This window comes from Jatropha curcas, chromosome 4, assembly GCF_041381405.1.
Source record: "Jatropha curcas cultivar XTBG-Jc1 chromosome 4, XTBG_Jcur_1.0, whole genome shotgun sequence".
Taxonomy (NCBI): Eukaryota; Viridiplantae; Streptophyta; class Magnoliopsida; order Malpighiales; family Euphorbiaceae; genus Jatropha; species Jatropha curcas.
In genome coordinates this window covers 5765088-5791529 of record NC_143154.1, presented here as the reverse complement: position 1 = coordinate 5791529, position 26442 = coordinate 5765088, and the positions used below count along the sequence as shown (strand labels likewise).

Below are 26442 nucleotides of genomic sequence, written 5' to 3'. Positions count from 1 at the left end.
AATATAAGTTTGAAGAGATTGGCAACACTAATATTTATTCAATTTTTGATAAATAGGACATGAATCATCTAAAGAATTTTCAACCTTTTAAAAATAAGACAATTGATAGTGCAAAAGTGGCATTCCCATATGCAGAATTAGTCATACTTTCTCCACGATTTAAATGCATACGATTAAAAGATCAAAAGGTCTTTATTTTGGGTTGTAATGGGGCTTTCTTGGTGTAAATTTTGCTGAATCAAAGAAAGGGATAAAAGGTGGACAAAGAGTACAAAAGAGTGTATGATATTCAGGATTCTATTTTAAATTAGAAAAATATTTTACTGTTTCTAGGGAGTATCTGTTTTGAATTTTCTTACTAGCTAGAGGCATCTTGGGCAAGGTCTTTCCATAATATTTTGATACTTTTCTTCCTTGCTTTTTCCATTCTACTTGAATTCTTTTGATTGTGCCTCTTCCTTGATTCTTTCTTCTTTTCTTTATTTGGTAAACTTGCTAGTATTAATTGATAAATTCTCCCTCTTTTGTTGCTATATTCTAATTAAAAGTCGAATCTTTCAATCATACAATCCTTTGTACTTAGGGTAGGACATTTGAATTTGGTTTTAAGGGCTCGGTTTATTGAGGGTGAAGAAGAAAATTTTACGGTTTATGGCTTCAAAGTTGGTTTCGAGGGTCATATTTTTAACTAGGTGGTTTAGGCTAAATATAGGTTTTAACAAAAAAAATGCCTAAATCATCTCTTTCAAAATTGTAAACATTTAAATTTTTCGCCTTGAAGGGAGTTCTAATTTTTGTTCTAGGAATGCCAAGGTTTAAAATAACTTTAGAGTAAAAAACACCTATACATCATAACTTTCATAAAAAATCAGTGTTTAAAAGTCCAGAAACAAATAGTTTAGATCAATGAACATGTTTAAATCAAAATTTCAAATTCAGAGCTTAAATGTACTAGAATTTAGAATCAACTATATTTAACACTTATTACTAGATATGAGAACCTTCAAGCTTACTTGTAATCATTCCAACCATGTTAAGCAAAAACAAAAATTTTTAGCTAAAATTCCCTTCCCCCAATTCAATCAATCACATTGTCCCCAATGTGTATAAATTCCCCAAACTTGTTGCATTACTAGAAGGAAAGCAGTAAGAGAGTAGAAGAAACCTTACCAACATTGTATTGAACAATACAATAGAACGGGTGTAGAATGTGTTTTAGCTAAAAGAGCAACTAAACATTAAGAACAAAAACTACTAAAAAGTTATAAGAATTCAAAAAAACAAACAAACTAAAAAGAAAAATGAAAACAACCAAGTTAATGTATTAAAACAAAAATAAACATAAACAAAACAAAAAGATAAGTGAGAAATCCATCAGTTCTTCGGTGGTGGGGGTGGCTGCAGAAGCTGGAGAATGGTCTGGAGTTGGCCTTGCATGGTATCCATCCTAGAATCAAGACTGTCGTTCATAATTTCAATGGACTGGAAACGGTCTGCGACCATCGTTTCCATCCCGTTAAGGCGCGTGTCAAAAAGGTCCATTCGAGACATCATCCTCGCAAGGACTTCATCATTTGACATGTTGGATGTGCCTTAGAATGATGGACCAGCGCCGGATGTACCTGCACCAAAAGAGGAGGTAAAAGGGGGAGGGCTATCCTCCTCCATGTTAGCACCACCTGCTGCCTCGGCTCCTGCATCATCAGGATTGACCTCTGGAGCACCCACTACTCGATATGTATCTCCGACTTTTTCAACTAATTTCATGTGGATCATAACATCCAAATCTAGTCGGGTGCCCTTTCCACCTCCAACACTCTCCTGTACTGATCTAGGTGGTTGCCAAACCTGTAAATATCTAGCAATGCGGGTCACAAAACACCCCACCATTATAGCCCCTTTGTCGGCTCTAGCCACCCTCGCAAATTTTTGGCAGAGCCAATATCCAACATTCAACAAAACTCCATTTGCAATAGCCTATAGAAAATATAGTTCATTCAAACTTAACACCCCGTCACTCTCACTTCTTCCAAAAATAGTATTTGACAAAAATTTGTGAATGTATCGCAAGGAAGGTTTTTTTAATTTGGATGCCTTCGAATATATAGGATTATAATTTACTTCTCCCGTGAATTCTTGCCATGTAGTATATGCATTAAAATCACTAGGCACTTGTATTTGACTATTTTCTGTGGGAAATCCAAAAATTTGGCCAATCTCATTCACAGACAGTTCAAAATCTTGACTAAGAAGCCTAAAGCGAATTCTGCTTGGGGGAGATGTAGGTAAAAACCGGATAAAAGAGGAATAAGAACTTAGAAATTCTAGAGTTAATGGTGCATATACCAAGTCCTTCATATTAAGAAATTCCCCCCACCCTATTCGCTTAAGTGGTTCTAACACAATATCTCTAAGACCCACTTGTGCTAAAGCAGCCTCATCAATAAATCTATTCGGTAAAATAGGCTGAAGAGATAGTTGTGTGTACCTTTCTTGTTGCTCGGATGAAGCAAACTCGAATGGAAGTGCGGGTGGTGAAGGAGGTTGAGGAGCCGTGGAGGATCGCGTAGTTGAACGCTTCCGAGTAGCAACGGAGGATGCGGGTCTGCTGCGTTTGTATCTAGGAGGCATTGTTGGAGTTCATTATATGAAGATTTTGGGTGGAGAGTGTTTGATTTGAGAGAAAAGGGAGAAGAAAAGAGAAAAATTGAGAGAGAAGAGGTGACGGCTAGGGCGTGCGAGATGGAAAAGAGGGGAGTTGAAGGCGTGCTCTTTAAATAGGGGCACCAATAAATGAGTGGGTCTGATCGTGGCACGGCCGTGCTGTTAAGCACGGCCTGGGCGTGCTTTCCTCTTACCTGCAAAACAAAAGAAGAAGCGTACCTTGCACGGGCGTGCTGACAAGCACGCCTTGAGCGTGCTTCTCTCTGACTTTTGGGCTGAAAAATTGTCGTGCAGGTAGCACGGGCGTGCTACTGAGCACGGCTTGGGCATGCTCTTCTCTGCCTCTCAGATTGAGGAGTGCCTGTGGACAGCACGGGCGTCCTATATTGCACGCCTTGGGCGTGCTTGTCCCTGCCTCTCAAGTGACCTTTCCCCTTTTTTCTACGGCTTGGGCATGCTCTTCTCTGACCTTCAAGTGATTTTTTCCTTTTTCATGGCACAGGCGTGCAGAAAGGCACGACTAGGGCGTGCTCTTCTCTGACTCTCAAGTGTCACTACTCTTGAAAAAAACGCACGGGCGTGCTGGGGGACACGTCTGGGTGTGCTGGATCCTCACCCCATGGCACGGGCGTGCTGGGGGGCACGGCCAGGGCGTGCTCGCTTCTGGATTTTCACTTTTTCCTATAAAAAACTCTAACTGAAAACAAAAGAACAATTATGGAGAAAATTTTGGGAATTTTGCAAATAAAACAGAAAATAAAACAAATAAATGGAAAAATTTAACAAGAAAATTGTATGGGTTGTCTCCCACAAGCACTTTTGTTTAACGTCGTTAAGTTCGACGCACTTAGCCCAGTTTAGGCTAAACAAGACCAATTGTGCTCTTGATAGGCTCAAAGTTTTCACTGTGATAATTTCTCAAATGTTGAGCATTTACCTTAAAACTCCGATTTGACTGACCATCCACTATTACAATTAGCCCATGAGGAAAAATTTCCTTGATCGTGAATGGTCTGGACCATCTAGAGCGCAACTTACCAGGGAATAACCGGAGCCTAGAGTTATAGAGCAACACCTGCTGGCCTACCTTTAGATCCCTCATGATAATGCGCTTATCGTGCCATTGTTTGGTGCGATCTTTGTATATTTTGGCACTTTCATAAGCATGGAGGCGCATTTCATCCATCATGTTTAGCTGTAGCAATCGCTTTTGTCCAACTTCCTTGGCATTAAAGTTAAGAAATTGAATGGCCCAAAATGCCTTATGTTCTAACTCTACAGGAAGATGACAAGCCTTACCATACACCATGCGATATGGTGACATACCTATAGGCGTCTTGAACGCCGTTCTGTAGGCCCATAGAGCATCGTCTAGCTTTTTGGACCAATCCTTCCTTGATTGTCCAACAGTGGTTTCGAGGATCTTTTTAATTTCTCTGTTAGTGACCTCTACTTGTCCACTTGTTTGAGGATGATATGGAGTACCTACACGATGAGTGACACCATATTTTGCAAGAAGGGAATCTAAATATCTATTGCAAAAATGCTTACCTCCGTCCGTGATTATCGCTCTAGGAGTGCCATGCCTTGTAAAAATATTTTTCTTGATGAAGTGCATCACACTTTTGGCATCATTATTCGGAAGAGCAACAACTTCTGCCCACTTTGACACATAGTCCACCGCCACTAGAATGTATTGATTTGAATATGATGGTGGAAAAGGTCCCATGAAGTCCAGACCCCATACATCGAAGATTTCGATTTCAAGGATGCTGTTTAAGGGCATTTCATGTCTTTTCGAAATGTTACCTAACCTTTGACAACGATCACAAAGACGAACATAGTTATAAGCATCTTTAAAAATATTAGGCCAATACAAACCACTTTCCAATATACGCGCAGCTGTCTTGTTTGCTCCAAAGTGACCTCCACATTCCATCGAATGGCAGAACTTAAGGACACTTTCCATTTCAATTTCCGGTATACATCTCCGAAATAGCTGATCACTGCAATACTTGAACAAAAAGGGCTCATCCCAATAGTAGAATTTGATGTCATGAAAAAACTTTTTCCTTCGTTGGTAAGAAAAATTGGGAGGAGGAATTTCGCAAACAAGATAATTAACTATGTCAGCGTACGAGGGGGTTTGAGCATTTGCCACTAGAAGAAGTTGCTCATGGGGAAAGCTTTCATTGATTTGTAGCTCGCTCGTATCTTCTTCCCCCAATTCAAGCCTGGAAAGATGGTCAGCGACGAGGTTCTCGGTCCCCTTTTTGTCGCAAATTTCAAGGTCAAATTCTTGTAATAGTAGTACCCAACGAATGAGTCTCGGTTTTGCATCTTTCTTTTCCAACAAGTATTAGATGGCTGAGTGATCTGTGTAGACTATTGTTTTAGCTCCAATTAGATATGCCCTGAATTTGTCAAAAGCAAAAACAATAGCCAACAATTCTTTTTCCGTAGTTGCATAATTTAATTGCGCATCATTCAATGTGCGACTTGCATAATAAATAACATGCAACTTCTTGTCTTTTCTTTGTCCAAGAACAGCTCCTACAGCATGATCACTAGCATCACACATGAGTTCAAAGGTTAAAGTCCAATCAGGTGTAGTGATGATCGGGGCTGAGATTAACTCCTTCTTCAACCTGTTGAAAGCATCTAAACACTCTTTGTCAAAATTAAAAGGAACATCTTTAACTAATAAATTGCAAAGAGGTTTAGTGATTTTAGATAAGTCTTTTATGAATCTCCTGTAAAACCCTGCATGCCCAAGAAAGCTTCTTATGCCTTTCACTGTGTTAGGAGGAGTTAGTTTTTCAATTACCTCAATTTTGGCCTTATCGACTTCAATCCCTTTTTGAGAGATTTTATGCCCTAGGACAATACCTTCACTAACCATGACGTGACATTTTTCCCAATTTAACACAAGGTTAGTATCTTCACATCGTTGCATTACTAAAGATAAATTATGAAGGCATGCATCGAAAGAAGAACCAAACACAGAAAAGTCATCCATGAATATTTCAATAAAATTTTCCACCATATCAGAAAAGATGGACATCATGCACCTTTGGAAGGTTGCAGGGGCATTACATAGCCCAAAAGGCATTCTCCTATAGGCAAAAGTGCCATAAGGACATGTGAAAGTAGTTTTCTCTTGGTCTTCAGGAGCTATAGGTATTTGGAAGTACCCTGAATAGCCATCTAAGAAACAATAAAACGGATAACCTGCAAGTCTTTCAAGCATTTGATCAATAAAGGGAAGGGGAAAATGGTCCTTGCGTGTTGCTTTATTTAGTTTTCTGTAATCTATGCACACGCGCCAACCTGTGACTGTTCTTGTGGGGATTAGTTCATTGTTTTCATTAGAAATAACAGTCATACCTCCTTTCTTTGGAACAACTTGGACAGGACTTACCCAATTACTGTCTGAAATTGGATAAATGATATCGGCATCCAAGAGTTTGATGATTTCAGCCTTGACTACCTCCTTCATGTTTGGATTCAATCGCCTTTGGTGCTCGATCGAAGGTTTGTAGTCTTCTTCCATCAAGATTTTGTGCATGCACACACTTGGGCTTATTCCTTGTAGATCCGAGATAGACCACCCTAATGCTTTCTTGTGCCTTCGTAGAACCTGCAACAACCTTTCCTCTTGATCAAGCGTTAAGTGAGAAGAAATAATAACAGGAAAAGAATGGTTCTCACCTAAGAATGCATGTTTTAAATGAGGTGGAAGTTGTTTCAGTTCATGCTTAGGTGGTTCCTTTTCTTTTTCATTCAGGATGCTTGGTTCATTAATGTTACTTTCGACATGCAAAGTATTTTCCACACATTCATCAACAACATCAATTCGAAAACAATCTCCATAGTCCATAGGAAGTTTACAAGACTTAAGTACATCAAAGACAATCTCTTCCTGTCCAACTCTTAGAGTCAACTTACCTTCATAGACATCAATCAATGCTCTTGCAGTTGCAAGAAAAGGTCTTCCAAGGATCAGAGATCCTTCCCTATCTTCATCAATGTCAAGAATAACAAAATCAACAGGAAAGATGAATGTACCTACCTTTACAAGCACGTCTTCTACAATCCCTCTAAGATATTTAATTGAACGATCTGCTAATTGTAAAGACATCCTTGTTGGTTTGAGCTCTCCCATACCTAGCATCTTAAACACTTCATAGGACATAAGATTAATGCTAGCACCTAAATCTGCCAAAGCCTTTTCAAAGTCAAGATTACCAATGTTACAAGGGATAGAAAAACTTCCTGGATCTTTTAACTTTGGAGGCAATTTGTTTTGGATAATTGCACTGCACTCCTCGGTTAACATTACCGTTCCTTGATCATCAATTTTTCGTTTCTTGCTCAAGATATCTTTTAGGAATTTAGCATAGCTAGGCATTTGAGCAAGAGCTTCAGCAAAAGGAATATTGATTTGAAGCTTCTTAAACACATCCAGAAACTTGAGGAAGCTCTTGTCATCTTGTGCTTTCTTTAATCTTTGTGGAAAGGGAACAGGGGGAACATAGGGTTTTATCTTTTCCTGTTCTTCTAAGTCAATGGTAGGCACCTTTGGCTGTTCTTTTTCTTCTTTTTCTTTCCTTGGTGGTTCATCTAATTGCTTGCCACTTCTCAAGGTGATAGCCTGCACTTGTTCTTTTGGATTCTTTTCAGTATTGCTAAGTAACGTACCTTGAGGTCGAGATGCCATCATGTTTGCAGATTGCCCTAGTTGAATCTCCAAATTTCTTATTGCAGCCTGCTGGATTTTATGGTTCTCTCTAGTTTCATTCATGAACTCCATGTGTGATTTGGAAAGAGCAGTGAGGAGATCATCATGAGATCTCTTTTCTGGAGGGTGGAACCCTGGTGGTGCATTCAAGGCATTGTTAGGATTACCATAGGATAGATTAGGATGATTCCTTAACCTGTTATCATATGAATTTGGATAAGGGTAATTCTTTCTTCCTTGATTCATCACATAGTTCACTTGCTCCAAAGTTTGTGGATTTAAGGAGTCCATGATGCATTCCCCAATTCCATGTTGTCCATTGCATCTATCACAAATTTGCATAACAGCATTCACAGGATTAGTAGTTAACATGTCCAATTTCCTTACCATGTTATCTACCTTGGCATTAAGTGCTGTAATGGTGTCTATTTCATAGACTCCTGCGGTTCGTCTTCTTTCGGTATTATTTTGGTAGTGGCTATTGCTTGCCATCTCCTCTATCAACTCATATGCTTCATCAATTCCTTTCTTTTCAAAGGATCCACCTGCAGCTGCGTCTAGAGTAATTTTGATGTTATGAGATAATGCATTATAGAAAGTTTGTACCTGTAACCACTTGGGCAAACTGTGATGTGGGCACTTTCTTAACAAGTCCTTGAATCTTTCCCAAGCTTCATACAAGCTCTCTTGATCATGATGAGCAAATGTCATTATCTCATTGCGCAACTTAGTGGTTTTTGAGGATGGAAAGAATTTAGCTAGGAATTTTTAAGCTAATTCATCCCATGTGGTGAAACTTCCAGCGGGACACGATTGTAACCATGATCTAGCTTTATCCCTAAGAGTGAATGGGAAAAGTCTTAATTTGATTGCATCTTCAGAAACACCATTTTGTTTGAATGTGTCACAAATTTCCAGAAAATTTGTGATATGAGCATTAGGATCTTCACTAGGCAAACCCCCATATTGGATCGAGGTAGAAAGCATTTGGATAATTGCGGGTTTAATCTCAAAGTTATTAGCTTCTACCCTAGGTCTAGTAATACTTGAGGTTGTCCCATTCAGATTAGGTGTTGTGTAATCCCTTAAGGTACGGACCGGATGTTGAAGTGGTGGCCCGACTATGTTTTTGTTCTCGTTTTTGTTTTCGTTGGCCATGTCTACTTGTTGCTCGAGTTTTATTTCTTGTGTTTTTCTTGCAGCGTTGAGCCTTCAAAGAGTTCTTTCAATTTCTGGATCAAAGATTAGAGGTTCAGTCTTCCTTGATCTCCTTTGCATAAAACACCTGGAACAGTTCTTAAAAGAATATTAAATAAAAGAGTGTCTAAATTAACAATAGGGTAATTCGTATTGATATTGATACGCCAATCCCCGGCAACGGCGCTAAAAACTTGACAGCTATTTTTCGCAAGTGTACGAAATCGCAACAAGTAATATAGAGTAAGAGAGTATCGTATCCACAGGGATTGTTTATCAATCACCAAAATTATGTTAACCTATTATTATTTAGACAATGATAAGAGAGATTTGCTATAAGGTAAATAAAATTTAAAGTAAAAACAGAAGAGATCAAATACAAAATTCAGGTGAAAAGAAATCAGAGAGTTCAACTACTAGGGAAATTGATTTCACTTAATTCTATCCAGCTTATCTTATTAGTTCATTAATCAACTTTAATTGTTCAAGTAGGAGAAACAACCCTAAAGTTACTAACAAGCTCTCCCGATGTATTGTTAGCTATTCTAATCCAGTTTAATTACTGTGAACACTCAAATTTTGAGGCTCAAAAGCCTGTTTTCTTCCGGACTGCGAACAGTCCGGCCGGACCGGAGGCCTTTCGGAAAGTTCATCGGAAATATGCCAATATGGTACTTGAAACGTCCGGAAAATAACGAGGATCTCGGAACTGGTCTCGGAATATTTTTTGGAGGTCCGGAACTCCCGGAAAAGCCCCCGGAATAAACCTGCCTGCCCCGGTGGCTCAGCCACCGGAGCCAGCCACCGAGCCGGCGGCCCATCCCGGCGGCTGAGCCGCCGGGAAGGCCGCCGACCCGGCGGCCCAGCCGCCGAAAGACCGGCGCTTGGCTGCGGGAAGGCCGCCGAGCCGGCGGCCCATCCCGGCGGCCCAGCCGCCGGGCAGGCCGCCGACGAACCGGCGGCCCGGCCGCCGGGCGGGCCGCCGAGACCCGGCGGCCCGACCGCTGAGACCCGGCGGCCCGGCCGCCGGGAGGGCCGCCGATCCGGCGGCCCAGCCGGCGGCCCGGCCGCCGAGACCCGGCGGCCCGGCCGCCGGGAGGGCCGCCGATCCGGCGGCCCGGCCGCCGAGACTTGGCGGCCCGGCCGCCGAGCCGGCGGTCCATCCGGCGACCCAGCCACCGGAAACAGTCCGTTTTGCGCCTATAAATACAGGCCTCGGGCCTCCTTTTTTCCTCACTCAGTCTGTGTTGACGGACGCTCCTTCTCCCTACGCTCTTTGCGATTCTTTACTGCTTTCTTGCATTTTTTAATTTTAATTTCATTTTATTGTTGTGATATTTGGTCACTTAAAATTAAATTAAAATTAATTCCCTTAACGAGGAGCTTAACCTGGAGTTAAGAAGCGGTCGACGATTAAATCAGGTACGTAAACAAAACTCTGCCTATTTAATTTTAGCACTTCATGCATGCTTCTCTTCTACTCCTTTTAATTCTACAACTGCATAAATGCATTCATGTCATCATATAGGCAAGTAAATTGCCTCAATTAAAGTATGATTAAGCTAAATGCCCGGTTAATTAATAATCGTGGTATTAAAGCCTAAATCCGACAATATTGGCTTAAAATATCTAGTCTATTAATGGCTATGGTATGATTGCCTTTATTTCGAACAATTTTCGGCTTAAGTCCAGTTCATCAATAATTGTGACTAAGTAGCCTAAATTATTCACGTTCTTTTGGCATTAAATTGCCTACATTGCAGTTTGATTAATTACTTTTGGTAAACAAATTGCCAATAAGTAAGATCAGTTATTTTTTAGCAATAAAACGCTTAAATCAAAGTTTTGGCAAAATGCCTTAAAACTAAATCAATCTTTTTGGCTTTAAAGCTTTAAATCATTCAATTTTGGCGACAGTCGCCTAAATAAATCATCAATCAATTTTGGCAACATCTTGCCTAAATCGGCACTTTTTGCTAAAAGCTTTCAAATCAACACATTTTGGCTAAAAGCCTTTAAAATCAATTTTTTTCGGCAATTAAATTGCCTAAATCACAAAATGTTTTGGCTAAAAGCCTTAATTCATTTTTTTGGGCAAACAAATAAGTCCAATCAACATTTTTCTGGCACACAAATAAGTCCAATCAAAACTTTTTGGCAAAATGCCTAAAACAATCAATTCTTTGGCACAATGCCTGAACAAAATGCACAAAGCATACACACACTCATGCATAAAGCATCCCATTCAAAGCCCTCTAAAAGAGGCCTATCGAACTACGTTGACTTTGATCTTCCATTCAAACGGAAGTACGTAGGCACGTTCGGGATCTAACCCCGGGCGGCAAGTCGAATCACATAACCTAGTTTCATCAGCATGACATAGTCTCGGGATCCACCTCGGGTTCGAAGACCATGCCTTAGACATTGGGCTAATTAATCTAGTAACTAGGTTAATTAAAATTGGAGTCACTTAGGGTTTTTCCTAGTTTACCCTAAAACAATTAAACGAGGTGGCGACTCATACATTCACGTGCATTTCTTCCTTTAGTCACATGCATTCACATGCCCATGATATTTTGGGGAGGGGTTCACAGTTTGGCGACTTCACTGGGGAGAGTAATGCAATCATTTTGCATAAAGTGGACTACTATTGTTGTGTAAACTAACCTGTCCTTCTTTAGGGCATTATTTTACAATACTTTGTTTTGCAGGGTACCTTAGCACAAATCAAGTATTCTTTCTTTAAGAATACGAGATGAGGAATTTAAACTCAAGTTGTACAAATTGATTAAGACATTTTAATTTGTTGATTTATTTGCACGAATTGAGAATCCTTTTCTCCATTGCATAAAAAATGAATTTCAAATGAATTTCTTCTCTCTCTGTTCAAACTTCTGAGTCTGGATAGCAAGTAGCGCTGATCGGCAGGTCTCCTTGATTATGTCGACGGACAGCCAAAGCGTCCTCCCTGTTGCCGCAAACCATCCCTAATCCTTTTGGGGATGGCCTATGGGCATGCGTACCGTTGGACCCACGCGAAACTCTTTGTTTCACATGTGGTTAGGTATATCCATGCTCAAGGCTCAAGGGTCCCTTTATAAGCCTATTCTCTATTTGTGTCATAGCCTATAGAACCTATCCTTTAGGACTGTATGCACCCAATGATGAAAATCATATCATAAACAGATTATGGTGTGTTGTTGTGCGCATTCATGGCATATCATAAACATTTGGGTAAACACAAAGAGAGCAGAAAACACCTTTTATCTTCAATCATGCACAGTTGGACAAAGAGTCAATCTACCTCATATCACTCCCATGATACACCAAACACTATACCTAATCCAACTACCCTTATCCTTACAGGTGCCCACAATCCGAGTGCCTACTCAAGTGCCAATCACACCTACAGTGCTATCACCAACTTCACCAGCTTCACCAGCTACACCGGTTACACCTACGACTCCTGCAATTTTACCTTCACCAATGGCATCACTGTCTGACATCCAAAACCTCATTGAACAACTGGAGGCTAGAATGGAGGCCAGAATGAATGAGGCATTGGCCGCTCAAAGGGCTGCCCTGATAGCTGAATTGGGTAATGGTAATGGTAATGGAAATGGGGTTTCCGCTGAAGGGAGTGGACCGGCTACCTCCAATCAGGGACCTGCTGTTGAACCGACAAACCCCGCCTCTAACCTGGATGATGTGCCTTCCAAAACTACTTCTGAGTCGGAAGCTCAGAAAACGAGAGAAAAACTGGAAACCACCAAACAGAAAAACAATGAACCCTTTCCCTCGTTCCTTACGAGGAAAAGGGCCAAGATGGCCCAAATGATCAACCGGCCTTCTGAGCAAGAACAGGTGAACATAATAATCAAGAGCCTACCGCCTGTTTACCAACCACAATTACAAGCCCAGTACCTACCAACATTCCAGTCGCTCATTGCCGCTGCTACGAAGGTAGAGGATTTACTTCAGATGGGGCAACTGAAAGAAGACTCGGGGACCTCAAAATATAAAAAACATAGCCAATCTAGCAAAGTCCATGAAGTGGCAAGCGTCACCCACACGAATCCTTTACATGTGGGAAACATGAGAAATGGCAGCCAGTCAAGAAGAACATACACTGATCTCGGGATGCCAATCCTTTTGGTTTTCCGAGAAGCTGTCAAAGCAAATTACATCAAGCCTTTGGAAGCAAGGCCCCCACCAAATCCTTTACCAAGGAATTACAAAGCAGATGAATACTGTGAATACCATCAGGGTAACGGGCACAACACTGAAGCGTGCTGGACGCTTAAGAACCGCATCCAAGACCTGGTAGACGACGGTTCAATCATCCCAAGAAGTAAGCCCAACATTAGCACCAATCCCTTACCAAATCACGGGGTAAATGCTTTTATGGCTGACCAGGAACTGATCGATCCTTTCGAACTGTTCCTAGAAATGAATGACATCCGTATCCTGGACCTAAAAGGTTTATCTGAAGAGCCCGAAACGGTAACTGAACTAGAAGTGGAAGACTTCATGCAGCCTAGTCTCTTTGATGAGGTTGCGGTCATTACAGGAAATGATGGGAATCAAGACCTGCACAACCTGATCAAGCCGAACGAAGGGCCTCTCACCAATTGGTACGTCAAGGAGGAGCGCACCGCTGATAAACCCCTTCCCGAGTCAAACCTAGCACCAGAGTCCATAGTCAAGTCCTGTATTGAGTCTGAGTCTGAGTCGGAAACCGAGTCAAGAACCAGTTCCACTTCTGAGTCGTCAGTGTCGGATCTAGAAGATCCAGATGTCAAATTTGATGTAACCTTTGAAGACGATTCCGTCATATGTAATAAAGGCCTGCAAATTCTTGATTACCCCGTGTGTTTATTTTTCCAAGCATTTCCAAGCAAAAATAATCAGATAAATGAAGTAAAAAATGAAAAAGTAAAAATAATAATCGGCAAAGAAGAAAATGAACACACATACATTGCATCTGATTGCATGAACAGGGAACAGGTCAGTGAATGTTTGAAGAAATTTGCTGATTGTTTTATGTGGAGGGCAAGTGACATCACGGGAATTGACCCAGCAATAGTGGTGCACAAAATTCCAGTATATCCAGAGGCTAAGCCAGTGAAGCAAAAGCTAAGGAGGCTAAAGACGGAGTGGTCCTTAAAGATCAAGGAGGAAGTAGCTAAGCAATTGGAAAACAAGTTCATAGAACCCATTGCCTACCCGACTTGGTTAGCAAACATAGTGCCAGTTCCTAAGAAGGATGGAAAGGTGCGAATGTGTGTGGATTACCGGGACTTGAACAAAGCATGTCCGAAGGACGATTTTCCCCTGCCACATATCGATCTATTGGTGGACCGAATGGCTGGACATGAGATGGTCTCCTTGACTGATCTCGCAGTTGGATATAACCAAATAATGATGCATCCGCCAGACAAAGAGAAGACGGCATTCATCACAGAATGGGGAACTTACTGTTACAGGGTTATGCCTTTTGGGCTCAAAAATGCCGGGGCAACTTACCAAAGAATGGCAACGACCATCTTCCACGATATGATTCACAAAGAGGTAGAAGTGTATGTGGATGATATGGTGGTTAAATCAAAAACAACTGAAGAACATACAACAGCACTTGAGAAGTTCTTCTTTAGACTTCGAAAGTACAACCTAAAGCTCAATCCAGCAAAGTGCCTCTTTGGAGCTACATCTGGAGTGTTTCTGGGGCATTTGGTCAGTCACAAGGGCATAGAAATTGATCCGTCGAAAGCCAAGGCCATTTTAGGAATGCCAGCACCACGGACCGAGAAGGAAGTACGAGGTTTTCTGGGTAGGCTACAATACATCAGTCGGTTCATCAATCAGTTGGCTGATACTTGTGGTCCTATTTTCAAACTACTCAGGAAAGGAGTAGCGGTCAAATGGAACGAGGATTGTCAGAAAGCTTTTGATCAAGTCAAGCAATACCTGCTATCCCCACCTGTTTTATAACCACCAAGGCTAGGAAAGCCTTTGCTATTGTACCTATCAGTGACAGAGGAAGCTATGGGTGCAATGTTAGCTCAGCAAGCAGAAGATACAAGGGTAGAAAATGCCGTGTATTACCTCAGCAAGAGGATGCTAGAATACGAATTGAAATATAATAAAATAGAGAAGCTGTGTTTGGCTCTGGTCTGGGCATGTACAAAGCTGCAGCATTACCTCTCATCTTACACTACGCATGTTATTTCTGAATCGAACCCCTTGAAATTCCTTATGGAGAGGCCGGTTCTAGACTGTAAGATGGCTAAGTGGGTGTCAGTGCTCGCAGCCTATGACCTGAAATTTGTACAAAGAAAGGCAGTGAAGGGCGGAGCTTTAGCTGATCAATTAGCGGAATTACCGATCGAAGACCAAATGCCGGAGGTGGAATTTCCCGATGAGGACTTGTTAAGCTTGGAAAGCGAAGCCTGGGAGATGTACTTCGATGGAGCTTCGAACTATCATGGAAATGGGATTGGAGTTGTATTCAAAACTCCTTGTGGAGAATACATCCCAATTGCAGTTAAACTAGATTTCGCTTGCACCAACAACGAAGCCGAATATGAAGCTTGCATCAAGGGGTTAGAAGCGGCCCTTGAAAAGGGAATAAAATTCCTCAGGGTTTTCGGAGATTCCAACCTAATAGTCTCCCAAGCCCTAAGGAAATGGAAGATTAAAGAAGAACGTTTGGTTCCTTACCTACAACATTTGGACGAATTGGCTCAACAGTTTGAAGAGTTATCGTTCCACTACCTGCCGCGAGCCAAGAATCAGTTTGCCGATGCCCTAGCTACTTTGGCCTCCATGGTTAATGTAGAGGGAGACCAAGTCATTCGACCTCTGACAGTCCGGCTACAGAAACAGCCAGCACACGTTATGAATTTGGTGGATGACAAGCCTTGGTACTGGGATATACAGAATTATCTTCAGAGTGAAGCCTATCCGGAGGGATCCACTAAAACTGATCAACGGACATTGAGACAGTTAGCATCTGGATATTTCCTTACTGAGGGAATTCTGTACAAAAGAAGTTGGAATGGCTTGCACCTGAAGTGCGTAGACGAAGAAGAGGCTCAAACCATCATGGATTCCTTACATAATGGGGAATCTGGTCCACACATGCATGGGATGGCCCTGGCTCGGAAAATTATGAACCTGGGTTATTACTGGTCAACTATGAACGAAGATTGTGTGAGGCACACACGGAAATGCCACGAGTGTCAAATCTTCGCTAAACTGCAAAGGCAGCCTCCGATCAATCTGAATCCCATAGCCTCGCCATGGCCTTTCGCAACTTGGGGCATAGACATAATTGGAAAGATCCATCCGAAGGCCTCTAATGGCCACCAATTTATCCTGGTTGCTGTTGATTATTTCACAAAGTGGATCGAGGCAGCCTCCTATTCGGTTTTGAATGCCAAGAAGGCAGCACAGTTCGTTCGTACCAACATCCTTTGTCGGTATGGAACACCATTCGAGATTATCACTGATAATGGATCTCATTTTCAAAACGAGTTTTCAGACCTGCTGAAGCGAAAGAAGATCCAGCATCATAAATCCTCTCCCTACCGTCCACAAACAAACGGGGCTGTTGAGGCTGCAAACAAGGCCATAAAAGTCATTTTGCAGAAGACGGTGCAGAAGCATAGGGCATGGCACGAACAGTTACCATTTGCCTTGTGGGGATACAGGACCTCCATCAGAGCGCCCACCGGGGCAACCCCGTATTCCTTAGTGTATGGTATGGAAGCAGTGCTGCCTATTGAGCTGGAAGTTCAGTCGGCAAGAATTATCCGAGAAAGCCAGATCAGCGAAGCAGATTGGGCCGAGAATTATCATATGCAACTCTTGGGTATGGACGAAAAGCGATTGCGAGCAATCCACCAGACTCAAGTTTATCAAAGGAGAATAGCGCGGCATTTTAATAAAAAGGTTAAGAATCGGAAACTCGAAGAAGGTTGTTTGGTTCTGAAAGAAATTAGACAGCCAATCATAGACCCACGTGGGAAGTTCCGTCCTCATTGGGCTGGGCCCTATGTGTTGAAGAAGATATTATCCGGCGGAGCCGTCGTCTTGACTGATTTAGATGGTTTGGAATTTACAAATCCATGTAATTTAGATCAGTTGAAAAGATATTATGTGTAATCATTGCATGATGTAAATGAACTACATTAGGCCTGATTCTCTTTGGAAAAAAGAAATTATATATCGGAGATATGTAGGCAACCCTCATTGGGTGCGGTCTAAGCATTAGTAAAAAAAAATCATCATTTCACAAATTTCATGCTTCTTTGCCAAAAAAAAAAAGAGAAAAGGAAAATAAGAAAAAACCCGCTAAGTTGAAAACTCGAAAGGGCAGCTTAGGCAAAAGTCGGGGCCCGCTAAGCTGAAAACCCGAAAGGGCAGCTTAGGCAAAAGTGGGTAGCTCGCTAAGCTGAAAACCCGAGAGGGCGGCTTAGGCAAAAATTAGAGCTTAAATAAAGTTGGAAAATGCTTGGAAAGCTAAACAACATTCTCAATTTAAGCAATAAAGTCAAGAAAGTGAAAGAATCCAAAATCCCAAATAAAGGTCAAACAACGATGAAAGTCTAAAAAGCCTATAGAAGTCTAGGCATCCCGTCGCCTCCGCGGGGCGGCATCCTCTGAGTCTCCCATCTGCCCAGCCTCGCCGGTCCGAGGAGCCAACATAATCTCCTCACCAGTCCCAACCTCATCCTCAGCATCAGCCTGAACCCAACCTTCGAGTACGCTCAGCAGTGCAGTCCTCCTTGGTCTCTCAATTGGCCAGACAGTAGTAATAAACCAAGCCCGATACTCAGGAGAAGTCTGAACACTGGCAGGGTTAGGCAAAGGCCTAACCATTTGATGATCTCTTACCCAAGCCCTAAGGACAGCTCGGGTAACACCTGGAGTGATGGCCGAATCAGCTGAAAAGTCATCTATAACCGGAACAGTTTGATCTATCCCCATTTGTCTTAAAACGCGCAAAGCGCAGTACCAAGTACAATGGGTGAGGCCCAGAAGATAAACCCGAGAATGGCGAAAGCTGACCTGGATGAAACGGGTAACATTGTACCAAGGAACGAACCACAATATCTCATCGGGGCCCAACTCAATCAGCCATGAAGTCCATGCATCAGTAGAAGGGCGTGTGATTAAGATCCTCCGGGTACGATACTGAGAAGGATTGTAGGGTAAAAGAGTAGGAGCGGCAACCACTTGGAGATGGTCCCTCAACCATACCTGAGTAATGGATCCTTTCTATTACAATGAAATAATAAAAGGAAAAGGAAATGGGAAAGGTAGTAAAGGGAAATACCTGGAGAATGATGGGAGAGACTGTCCATTCCTCAAACCCTAAAGCAGCCCTGTCGAGGCTCCTAATAGTCTCTGCCAGTACGAGACCACCGATGCAACCCATGTCTTCCATTTGCCAAACCATGGGACAAAGGCGCAGATCCCCGAAGCCTGGATCCCGGTTAAACAAGAAGCCAGCCAACAAACAGAAAACTAAAGCCCGCATCCTCAGCCTCATCCGGTTTGGGTCATCTGGTTGAGCCTCTGAGAACTCATCAATCAGGGGCAGCAGGATCGCTTTCTGGTCATTAACGATCATAGCTCTAGCTTGGGGCCGGCTGAATCGAAACAGGGTCTCAAACGATCTAATATACCCAGCTTTTATCTCATGCCTGACCAAAGGGGCATTAGGGTCACATCCCACAATGGCACAAAACTCCTCAAAAAGAGGGCACATCTCTTCCATCATGGCCCCGAACCGGAAAACGTGGGCCTCGGGGTCCCAAAATCTAATGCAGGCCCTCAAAAAATCCCAATCAATTACCACACCTCTGAGAGTAATGGCAGGAGAAAGACCGTACCTCCCCAGATTGATCTTTTCAACTTTGGAGAGACTCCTAGTCCAGCTGTGCATGCTATGGTTATAGAAGGGATTCATTGTTCTTTTCTTTCTTGTTTTATGTTATCTTTTCTAAAAAGAAAAATGATAAATAAATAAAAATAATGAAAGACCAAAAAAAAAAAAAAAAAAAAAAAAAAAAAAAAAGAGAGAGAGAAACTGAAATAAAATCCTTTTTGTTTTTTCTCTCTTTTCCTCTCAGACCTAATAAACCATGCATACATGTTTTTTTTTTTTTTTGTCAAGTTTTGTTAGTACTGATCAAGTGCAGGTACAGATAAAGCTCAGTACAAGATACATATCAAGTGCAGGTACAAAAGTTCAGTACAAGGTACATATCAAGTGCAGGTACAGACAAAAGTTCAGTACAGCAATAAAAAGGTAGAGCAGAAGCTATCAGCGGCGGGGCCTCCTCCTCCTCTGATCATCAAAGGCCATCTGAGTCCAGGCCACAGCCACTTCTTGCTGCAATCCAAGAATCAGCTCCATCATCTGATTAACCAACCCGACAGGAACCTGAAAGTTATACAGAGAAAGACACGAGTCAATATCAAAGCTCTTACAAATCCTTTTTGTGAGAGATGTATCAGGTTTTACCTCAGTAATGTCCTCGGAAGGAAGAGCCAGGCGATCCACACCCTCCAGGGAGACTTCTCGAGTAGCTGGAGGGCCGTCGGGTACAAAGTGGGAAATACTGTAGGGTAGGCGGAGATTAACCAGATCCGGATGAAGCGGCCCGGTAGCCTCCAGAATGGCCCGAGGAGCCCTAGAAGGGCCTGCCGGTCGGCTAGGCCCGGCCTGCGAAGAACCCCCAACCGGAGTAGAAGAAGTAGGATCAGTCACAGGCCTCCTCCTTGGAGTCCTAGTTGAAGGACCCGAAGCTCGGGAAGAACGAGTGCCGAACGGCTGAGAAGGAGCCGGTCCTTGGAAATCATCAAGACGAGATCCAATGGGCTGCATTAAAGTAATGCGGCAGAATTCATCATAATCTCCCTCCATAACGAATTCCAAGTATGGAATGCCCTCGGTATGAGTAGCAGTGAGCACCATCTGTTTGCCCGCTCGCATGTCAGTGGGAGGGGGATAAGGGACAGAACGGCAGCCTCTTATTTGGATGTCCACTCTTTCGCCCAAGTAATATCGGCGTAAGAATGGATGCGACAGAACCACCCTCCGCTGAGTCAAAGTGTCTGACCGCTGGAAGCCAGAATCAGCCTGAATCCAGCTCTGTAGACGGGCAGTCATTGGCCCCACTTCAGCCTACAAGATTTTTATGTTAATAAATCATTTTTATTTAACATATCTAAAATCATTAAAGCACATACCAGTTCCAAAGAGCATGTATCAAAGAAGGCTCTCAGTTCCTTCAGCGATTTCTTGCGCCGAACAGCGTGAAGACGTGATTTGTACCATCTCCAAGCCAAAGGTGCCAGCCCCAATTCAAGGTCAGGCTGAAGCAGCTCGGGGCGAGTGTAAGGAAAGTATTCGAATGCCCAAGTCTGTGTAAAAGAAGAAAGAAAAAAAAAGAAGAGTCAGTGAAAAAAGAAAAATCCAGATGTAGGAAAAGGAGAATGTTCCTTACATTACCTCCCAGAAGTAGTAAGTTCCGCTGAGTTTGCAGTGACCTCGACTCAGAGCACACATATCATCATACGTGCGGCTCAGAATAGCACCAGCCCAGTCATACTCCTTTAAATGGGCCAGATTCTCCAAACTCTTCAAGATAGAGGGGTTAAATCTCTCTTTTCTGTTGGACCAGAAGGTCGAAGCAAATAATAGCAGCAAGGTAAATCTGGCTACCTGAGTAGCCGTCAACTCTCCCCGCCCAAATCTAGCATAGATGTCAGGGGCCTGGAGGGATAACCAGCGCCTAGAAATGCTCAACGCGGGAGAAACCGTGCCAGGCTCGACAATCCGGGGCAGGTCCAGCCCAATCAACTCCAACATTCGGTCAGAGGAGATCTCAGACCTCCAATCATCATACAGCTCAATCGGTCGAACTCCGAAAGGGATCCCGGAAATCACAGAAAAATCCGTAGGAGTCATTGTCAGCTCGCCCCAAGAAAAGTGGAAGGTGTTGGTAGTGTCCCACCACCTCTCGGCCAAAGCACCCAATAATTCCTTGTGATTGTTCCGAGCCATGTCAAGGTGTCTTAGATAACCCAGATAAGACGGGCGGATAATTGCACCCACCGGGTGGCTGTAATCAAGAATTTCGGGCGGAATTCCAGCTATTGAACTCTCGCCGACATCCAACTTAATACGGCAATCCTAAAAGGTAAAATGACCTAAGAGTTACTCCTCGGTTCCTTACTAAGGGTAATATCTTAGTGCTTTCCTAGCATGCATACTGATAAACATAATGAGCAAAAAATTACAATTTTGGCCTAAGGCCCAAAAAATCACAATTTGGCCTAAGGCCCAAAAAAAATTCACATTTGGCCTAAGGCCCAATAAAATTCACATTTGGCCTAAGGCCCAATAAAATTCATTGTTTGGCCTAAGGCCCAAAAAATCACATTTTGGCCTAAGGCCCAAAAAAAATCACATCTGGCCTAAGGCCCAATAAAATTCCCCTTTGGCCTAAGGCCCAAAAAATCACAATTTGGCCTAAAGGCCCAATAAAAATTCACATTTTGGCCCAAGGCCCAAATAAATAAATGAGAAATGAGCTTACCTGGGCAAAGATGCCGGTCACGGAGGCGTGGGTATCAGCTTCCACCGCCAGATTGGCATCATCAAGGGAGATCCCCAGAGACTCCAGAAGGTCTTCATCACTGCTATAGCCTGCCATGGTGAGAAAGTTGAGAGAATTGGAGAAGCTCTTTGTTTTTTTTTGAAAGTTTGGAATGAATGAAAAATGAATTCTTAAGCTATTTATAAGGAAAAGGCTAAAAGGCAGGTCTTCCGGACGCGTCTGATTTTCGCCTCTAAAATTTGGTCTTCAAACAACCACCGACGCCCATAAATCATTTTTATGGTTGCCGGTGGGGGGCAACTGTGAACACTCAAATTTTGAGGCTCAAAAGCCTGTTTTTCTTCCGGACTGCGAACAGTCCGGCCGGACCGGAGGCCTTTCGGAAAGTTCATCGGAAATATGCCAATATGGTACTTGAAACGTCCGGAAAATTACGAGGATCTCGGAACTGGTCTCGGAATATTTTTTGGAGGTCCGGAACTCCCGGAAAAGCCCCCGGAATAAACCTGCCTGCCCCGGTGGCTCAGCCACCGGAGCCAGCCACCGAGCCGGCGGCCCAGCCGCCGAAAGACCGGCGCTTGGCTGCGGGAAGGGCCGCCGAGTCGGCGGCCCAGCCGCCGAGCCGGCGGCCCATCCCGACGGCCCAGCCGCCGGGCAGGCCGCCGACGAACCGGCGGCCCGGCGGCCCGACCGCCGAGACCCGGCGGCCCGGCCGCCGGGAGGGCCGCCGATCCGGCGGCTCCCGCGCCCGCCGCCGGCGGGCCGCCGAGCCGGCGGTCCATCCGGCGACCCAGCCACCGGAAACAGTCCGTTTTGCGCCTATAAATACAGGCCTCGGGCCTCCTTTTTTCCTCACTCAGTCTGTGTTGACGGACGCTCCTTCTCCCTCTCGCTCCTTGCGAATTCTTTACTGCTTTTTTGCATTTTAATTTAGCTTTTATTGCTTTCTTTCTTTGTTAAGTGGTCATTAAAATTAAATTAATTAATTTCCCTTAACGAGGAGCTTAACCTGGAGTTAAGAAGTGGCCGTCGACTAAATCAGGTACGCAAAACTAAACTCTGTTTTTCTTAATTTTAGCATTTCATGCATGCTTCTTTTCTACTCCTCTTAAATTCTATAACTGCATAAATGCATTCATACCATTAACTAGGCAAATAAATTGCCTCAATTAAATAAGATTAAGCTAAATGCCCGGTTAATAATAATCGTGGTATTAAAGCCTAAATCCGACAATATTGGCTCTTAAATATCTAGTCTATTAAGGGCTATGGTATGATTGCCTTTATTTCGAACCAAGTTTCCGGCTTAAGGCCAGGTCATCATAATTGTGACTAAGTAGCCTACAATTATTCACGTTTCGGTTGGCATTAAATTGCCTACATTGCAGTTTGATTAATGACTTTTGGTAAACAAATTGCCAATAAGTAAGATCAGTTATTTTTTAGCAATAAAACGTCTTAAATCAAAGTTTTGGCCAAATGCCTTTAAAACTAAATCATCTTTGGGCCTTGAAGCTTAATTATCATTCCATTTTGGCGACAGTCGCCTACTAAATGCATCAATATCAATTTGGCAACATCTTGCCTAAATCGGCCACTTTTTGCTAAAAGCTTTCACATCAACGACACATTTTGGCGTAACAGCCTTTAAAATCAATTTTTCGTTGCGGCAATTAAATTGCCTAAATCCACAAATGTTTGGCTAAAAGCCTAATTCATTTTTGGGCAACAAAGCCTCAAAATCAACATTTGGCACCAAGTGCCTAAATCCTTCTACCTTTTTGGCAAAATGCCTAAACAAAATGCACAAAGCATACACACACTCATGCATAAAGCATCCCATTCAAAGCCCTCTAAAAGAGGCCTATCGAACTACGTTGACTTTGATCTTCCATTCAAACGGAAGTACGTAGGCACGTTCGGGATCTAACCCCGGGCAGCAAGTCGAATCACATAAACATCTTTTTCATTGGTCTAAATTATTTCATCTTCCTTGCAAAACATTCATTCTTAGGTTAGTTTCATCAGCATGACATAGTCTCGGGATCCACCTCGGGTTCGAAGACCTTGCCTTAGACATTGGGCTAATTAATCTAGTAACTAGGTTAATTAAAATTGGAGTCACTTAGGGTTTTTCCTAGTTTACCCTAAAACAATTAAACAAGGTGGCGACTCATACATTCACGTGCATTTCTTCCTTTAGTCACATGCATTCACATGCCTATGGCATTTTGGGGAGGGGTTCACACAAAGTCTTCGAAGCTCGGTTTGATCGGCTTGAAGAGCTTTGATCTGGCCACCTACTGAGCTCGGTTTGGTCGGCTTTGTCGGTTTCCCTGGGATCTGAAGAAGCATCCTCGAAGCTCGGTTTGATCGGCTTGAAGAGCTTTGATCTGGCCACCTACTTAGCTCGGTTTGGTCGGCTTTGTCGGTTTCCCTAGGATCTGAAGAAGCATCCTCGAAGCTCGGTTTGATCAGCTCGAAAGATGTTGATTTGATAATAAAGTCTTCGAAGCTCGGTTTGATCGGCTTGAAGAGCTTTGATCTGGCCACCTACTTAGCTAGGTTTGGTCGGCTTTGTCAGTTTCCCTGGGATCTGAAGAAGCATCCTTGAAGCTCGGTTTGATCGGCTCGAAAGATGTTGATTTGATAACAAAGTCTTCGAAGCTCGGTTTGATCGGCTTGAAGAGCTTTGATCTGGCCACCTACTCAGCTCGGTTTGGTCGGCTTTGTCGGCTCCAGTCAATTTAGAAAAGGCGTCCTCGAGGTTCGGTTTGATCGGCTCAAGAGACGTTGATTTTACCCTGGTCAACTTCGCAACTCAACATCATTGACTGGGGAAGAAGTCCCGAACAGCTTCGCAATACATCATCACTAATCGGAAGGACCTATCAGCTTTGAAAAACCATCACCGGTTGGCCTGAAAAATTGTTCACCAGAAGAAAGAGAGCAATGTCCGTGTACGAACAGACTTTGCCTTCTGTTAGAAAAATTTGGAACATCACATGTTCCCATACATTACTTATGGAAAATTTTGCAAAAATTTTGGTGTAAACGATTTAATAGACAATTTGTTATCTGCATTTTCAGATATACCTTTTATGATATAGTAGTCGAAAGAAAAACTCACCTGAGGGTAATCTGGGCAATTTGATGTCCTGCCCCCTGTGCGATGAGTAGACAAAAATTACTGACGTGTACGAGGCGCACATCGACATCAAGTTGCCGGAATGGACCGTTGTGGGCCTTTGAAGTAAGCCGCACGGGCCTGTTGATCTCGGAAGGAGGTGACGGGCCCAAAGCTCTTCTTGGGCTTGGTCGAATGGGCTTTGGCCCAAATTGTTTACTATAAGTAACTTCCTTCTTAACCGATTCAATTTCACTGATCACAAACCCTAAGCAATTGAGAATCCTCTGAACTTTCAACCAAAAAGATGCTCAACTCTCTGAAATTCCTGCCTCTGCCTACACTCGGGAGATGGAGACCCTTGGGGCCCTACCCGATATCCGACGTTCTATGGTGAGCCGGTGCCGGTAAGCCGGAATCCGCTGACCCCCGGGACGCGGCCGTTGTAGCTTCTTCCGTTGCCGGTATGAGACGAGTCGGATGCGCGGCTTTCAGTCCGAGGTAAGTAGAAAATTCCTTTCTCTTTTTGTTTTTTTATTGCTTTTGATCCATAACTGTAGCAATAGGACTATGTTTTTGCGTTTAGGCCTGCGTCACAGTCGCGTCACGCAGGTAGGAGTTGCGTGGCGCGGCTGTTCTTCCATGAACAGTTGCGTGACGCAGTGTTCTTGAATGAACAGTTGCGTGACGCAACTGTTCGAGGCGCCAGAAACCCTAGCTTGCCTTGAACCTTTGAATCGACCCCTTTTTAACTGTGTTAGACCTTGGTTCGTTGATGTTCGATTGTTGATAGCTCTAGGCGACTTGATTTTGCCCTGAAAATTACATGAAAACAATACAAACATAGTGGAATTAGGTTGAAATTGAACTACTGCGTACCTTCGACAGTTGCGTCACGCAGCTGTTCTTCGGAAGAACAGTCGTGACGCGACTGTTCGTCAATGTGTAAGAGTCTCGGATAGTTGCGTGACGCAGCTAGCGAGATGCGTGGCGCGACTTCGTGGTTGCGGGACGCATCTGTTCTTAGGGCCACATATTTCAAATGTTGCGTGCGCAGCTGTGGGGTGGCGTAGCGCGAGTGCTGAGGTGCGCTACGCAGCTGCTTCTGAGTGCGCAACTTGGGCAAAGCTGCGTGACGCGACTCCTTAGACGCGTGACGCGGCTTTGTGGTTGCGTGACGCAGCTACGGTTCAAACCGAACTTTGGTTTTTATTTTTCCTGCCATAGAAGAAAATGAACAATTGTTAGTCTTATATTTATTGAAATCGAAATTTTTCTTACAGGTTAATCTGGGCAAGGCCCGCTCGGGCGGATCGGCTATGATGCTTCTGCTTTCTGGGATCTGCTGGACCCGCCTATGCGAGCTCGGGTTACGCCGCAGGATTGCGCCGCACGCAGCCTCGTTTCCCGCCCGCTATGCGATATGCATTGATGGAGCGGTGGAACGATTGCACACATACTTTCGTGTTCGGGTTCGGCGAGATGACTCTCACGCCCGTGGACTATGCTGCGATTACTGGCCTGCGCTTCACTGGCCCGGTTCCCCCACTGGATGCTCGGTATCAGACGGCCACTCTCGGGGCCCAGCTAGTCCGTTCCTTGCTCGGTGTCACTACGCAGACCCGGTACACCGTCCAGGGGTGCATGTCTTACGAGACGGTCTTTCGGTTCTGGGCCGAGAGGATCAGGACCCGGTTGGAGGCTTGGAGGGAGTTGCCGGAGGAGGCCCGACCTGCTGCTCCTGCTTACACTCGGGAGGAGAGGGACCAGGCTGCTCGGTCCTTCTTGTTCTACATTATTTCGTCCCAGTTGCTGTGCACCTCCCAGAATAAGGGAGATCCGGCGGTGCTGGCATGTCTTCGGGATCTGAGCCAGGTCGGGTCCTTCGACTGGGCCACACTCGGTTTGGCTCATCTCTATCACGGTCTGGATGTCTGGACCCGTGGTAGCGGTGAGTCGAACTGGCTGTTCATCCGACCTCTGGAGGTAACATTCTTCCGCTCTTCACCTTTTTATTCATGATTCTCAACTGTTCAACTAACTGATGTTATTTCTGTCTCTGTTGCAGGTATGGTCCT

The 26442-nt window shown here is 43.7% G+C and overlaps 2 protein-coding genes and 1 non-coding gene across 3 annotated transcripts; 1 reads left to right on the top strand and 2 right to left on the bottom strand.

Annotated features, from left to right (window-relative positions):
* Positions 1-1593: 1593 nt before the first annotated feature.
* Positions 1594-18578, bottom strand: LOC149496765 (uncharacterized). The gene is made up of 3 exons (XM_089719914.1): positions 17943-18578; positions 17372-17866; positions 1594-1977 (listed from the first exon to the last, which is right to left on the bottom strand). Exons 1-3 carry the CDS (start codon positions 18576-18578, stop codon positions 1594-1596), a joined length of 1515 nt encoding a protein of 504 aa, XP_089576040.1.
* On the top strand, positions 8029-8134 carry LOC149496766 (small nucleolar RNA R71). Its single transcript, XR_016320699.1, has one exon. It is a non-coding gene; the product is annotated as a small nucleolar RNA R71 (small nucleolar RNA).
* A 336-nt stretch (positions 18579-18914) lies between the features above and the next one.
* On the bottom strand, positions 18915-20911 carry LOC149496764 (uncharacterized). The gene is made up of 2 exons (XM_089720646.1): positions 19137-20911; positions 18915-19055 (listed from the first exon to the last, which is right to left on the bottom strand). Exons 1-2 carry the CDS (start codon positions 19782-19784, stop codon positions 18936-18938), a joined length of 768 nt encoding a protein of 255 aa, XP_089576772.1. The 5' UTR covers positions 19785-20911; the 3' UTR covers positions 18915-18935.
* Between the last annotated feature and the right edge of the window lie 5531 nt (positions 20912-26442).

Bases quoted from the DNA above. Each gene is read 5' to 3' on its own strand.
- LOC149496765 (XM_089719914.1), bottom strand. From the start codon at position 18,578: ATGAATCCCTTCTATAACCATAGCATGCACAGCTGGACTAGGAGTCTC. The intron at 17,867-17,942 runs GTATTTCCCTTT...TCCATTACTCAG, and splicing joins TCTCTCCCATCATTCTCCAG to GTATGGTTGAGGGACCATCT. The intron at 1,978-17,371 runs GTACTCGAAGGT...TATTTTCTATAG, and splicing joins GGAGGACTGCACTGCTGAGC to GCTATTGCAAATGGAGTTTT.
- LOC149496764 (XM_089720646.1), bottom strand. From the start codon at position 19,784: ATGACTGCCCGTCTACAGAGCTGGATTCAGGCTGATTCTGGCTTCCAG. The intron at 19,056-19,136 runs GTAAAACCTGAT...TATAACTTTCAG, and splicing joins CTTCCGAGGACATTACTGAG to GTTCCTGTCGGGTTGGTTAA.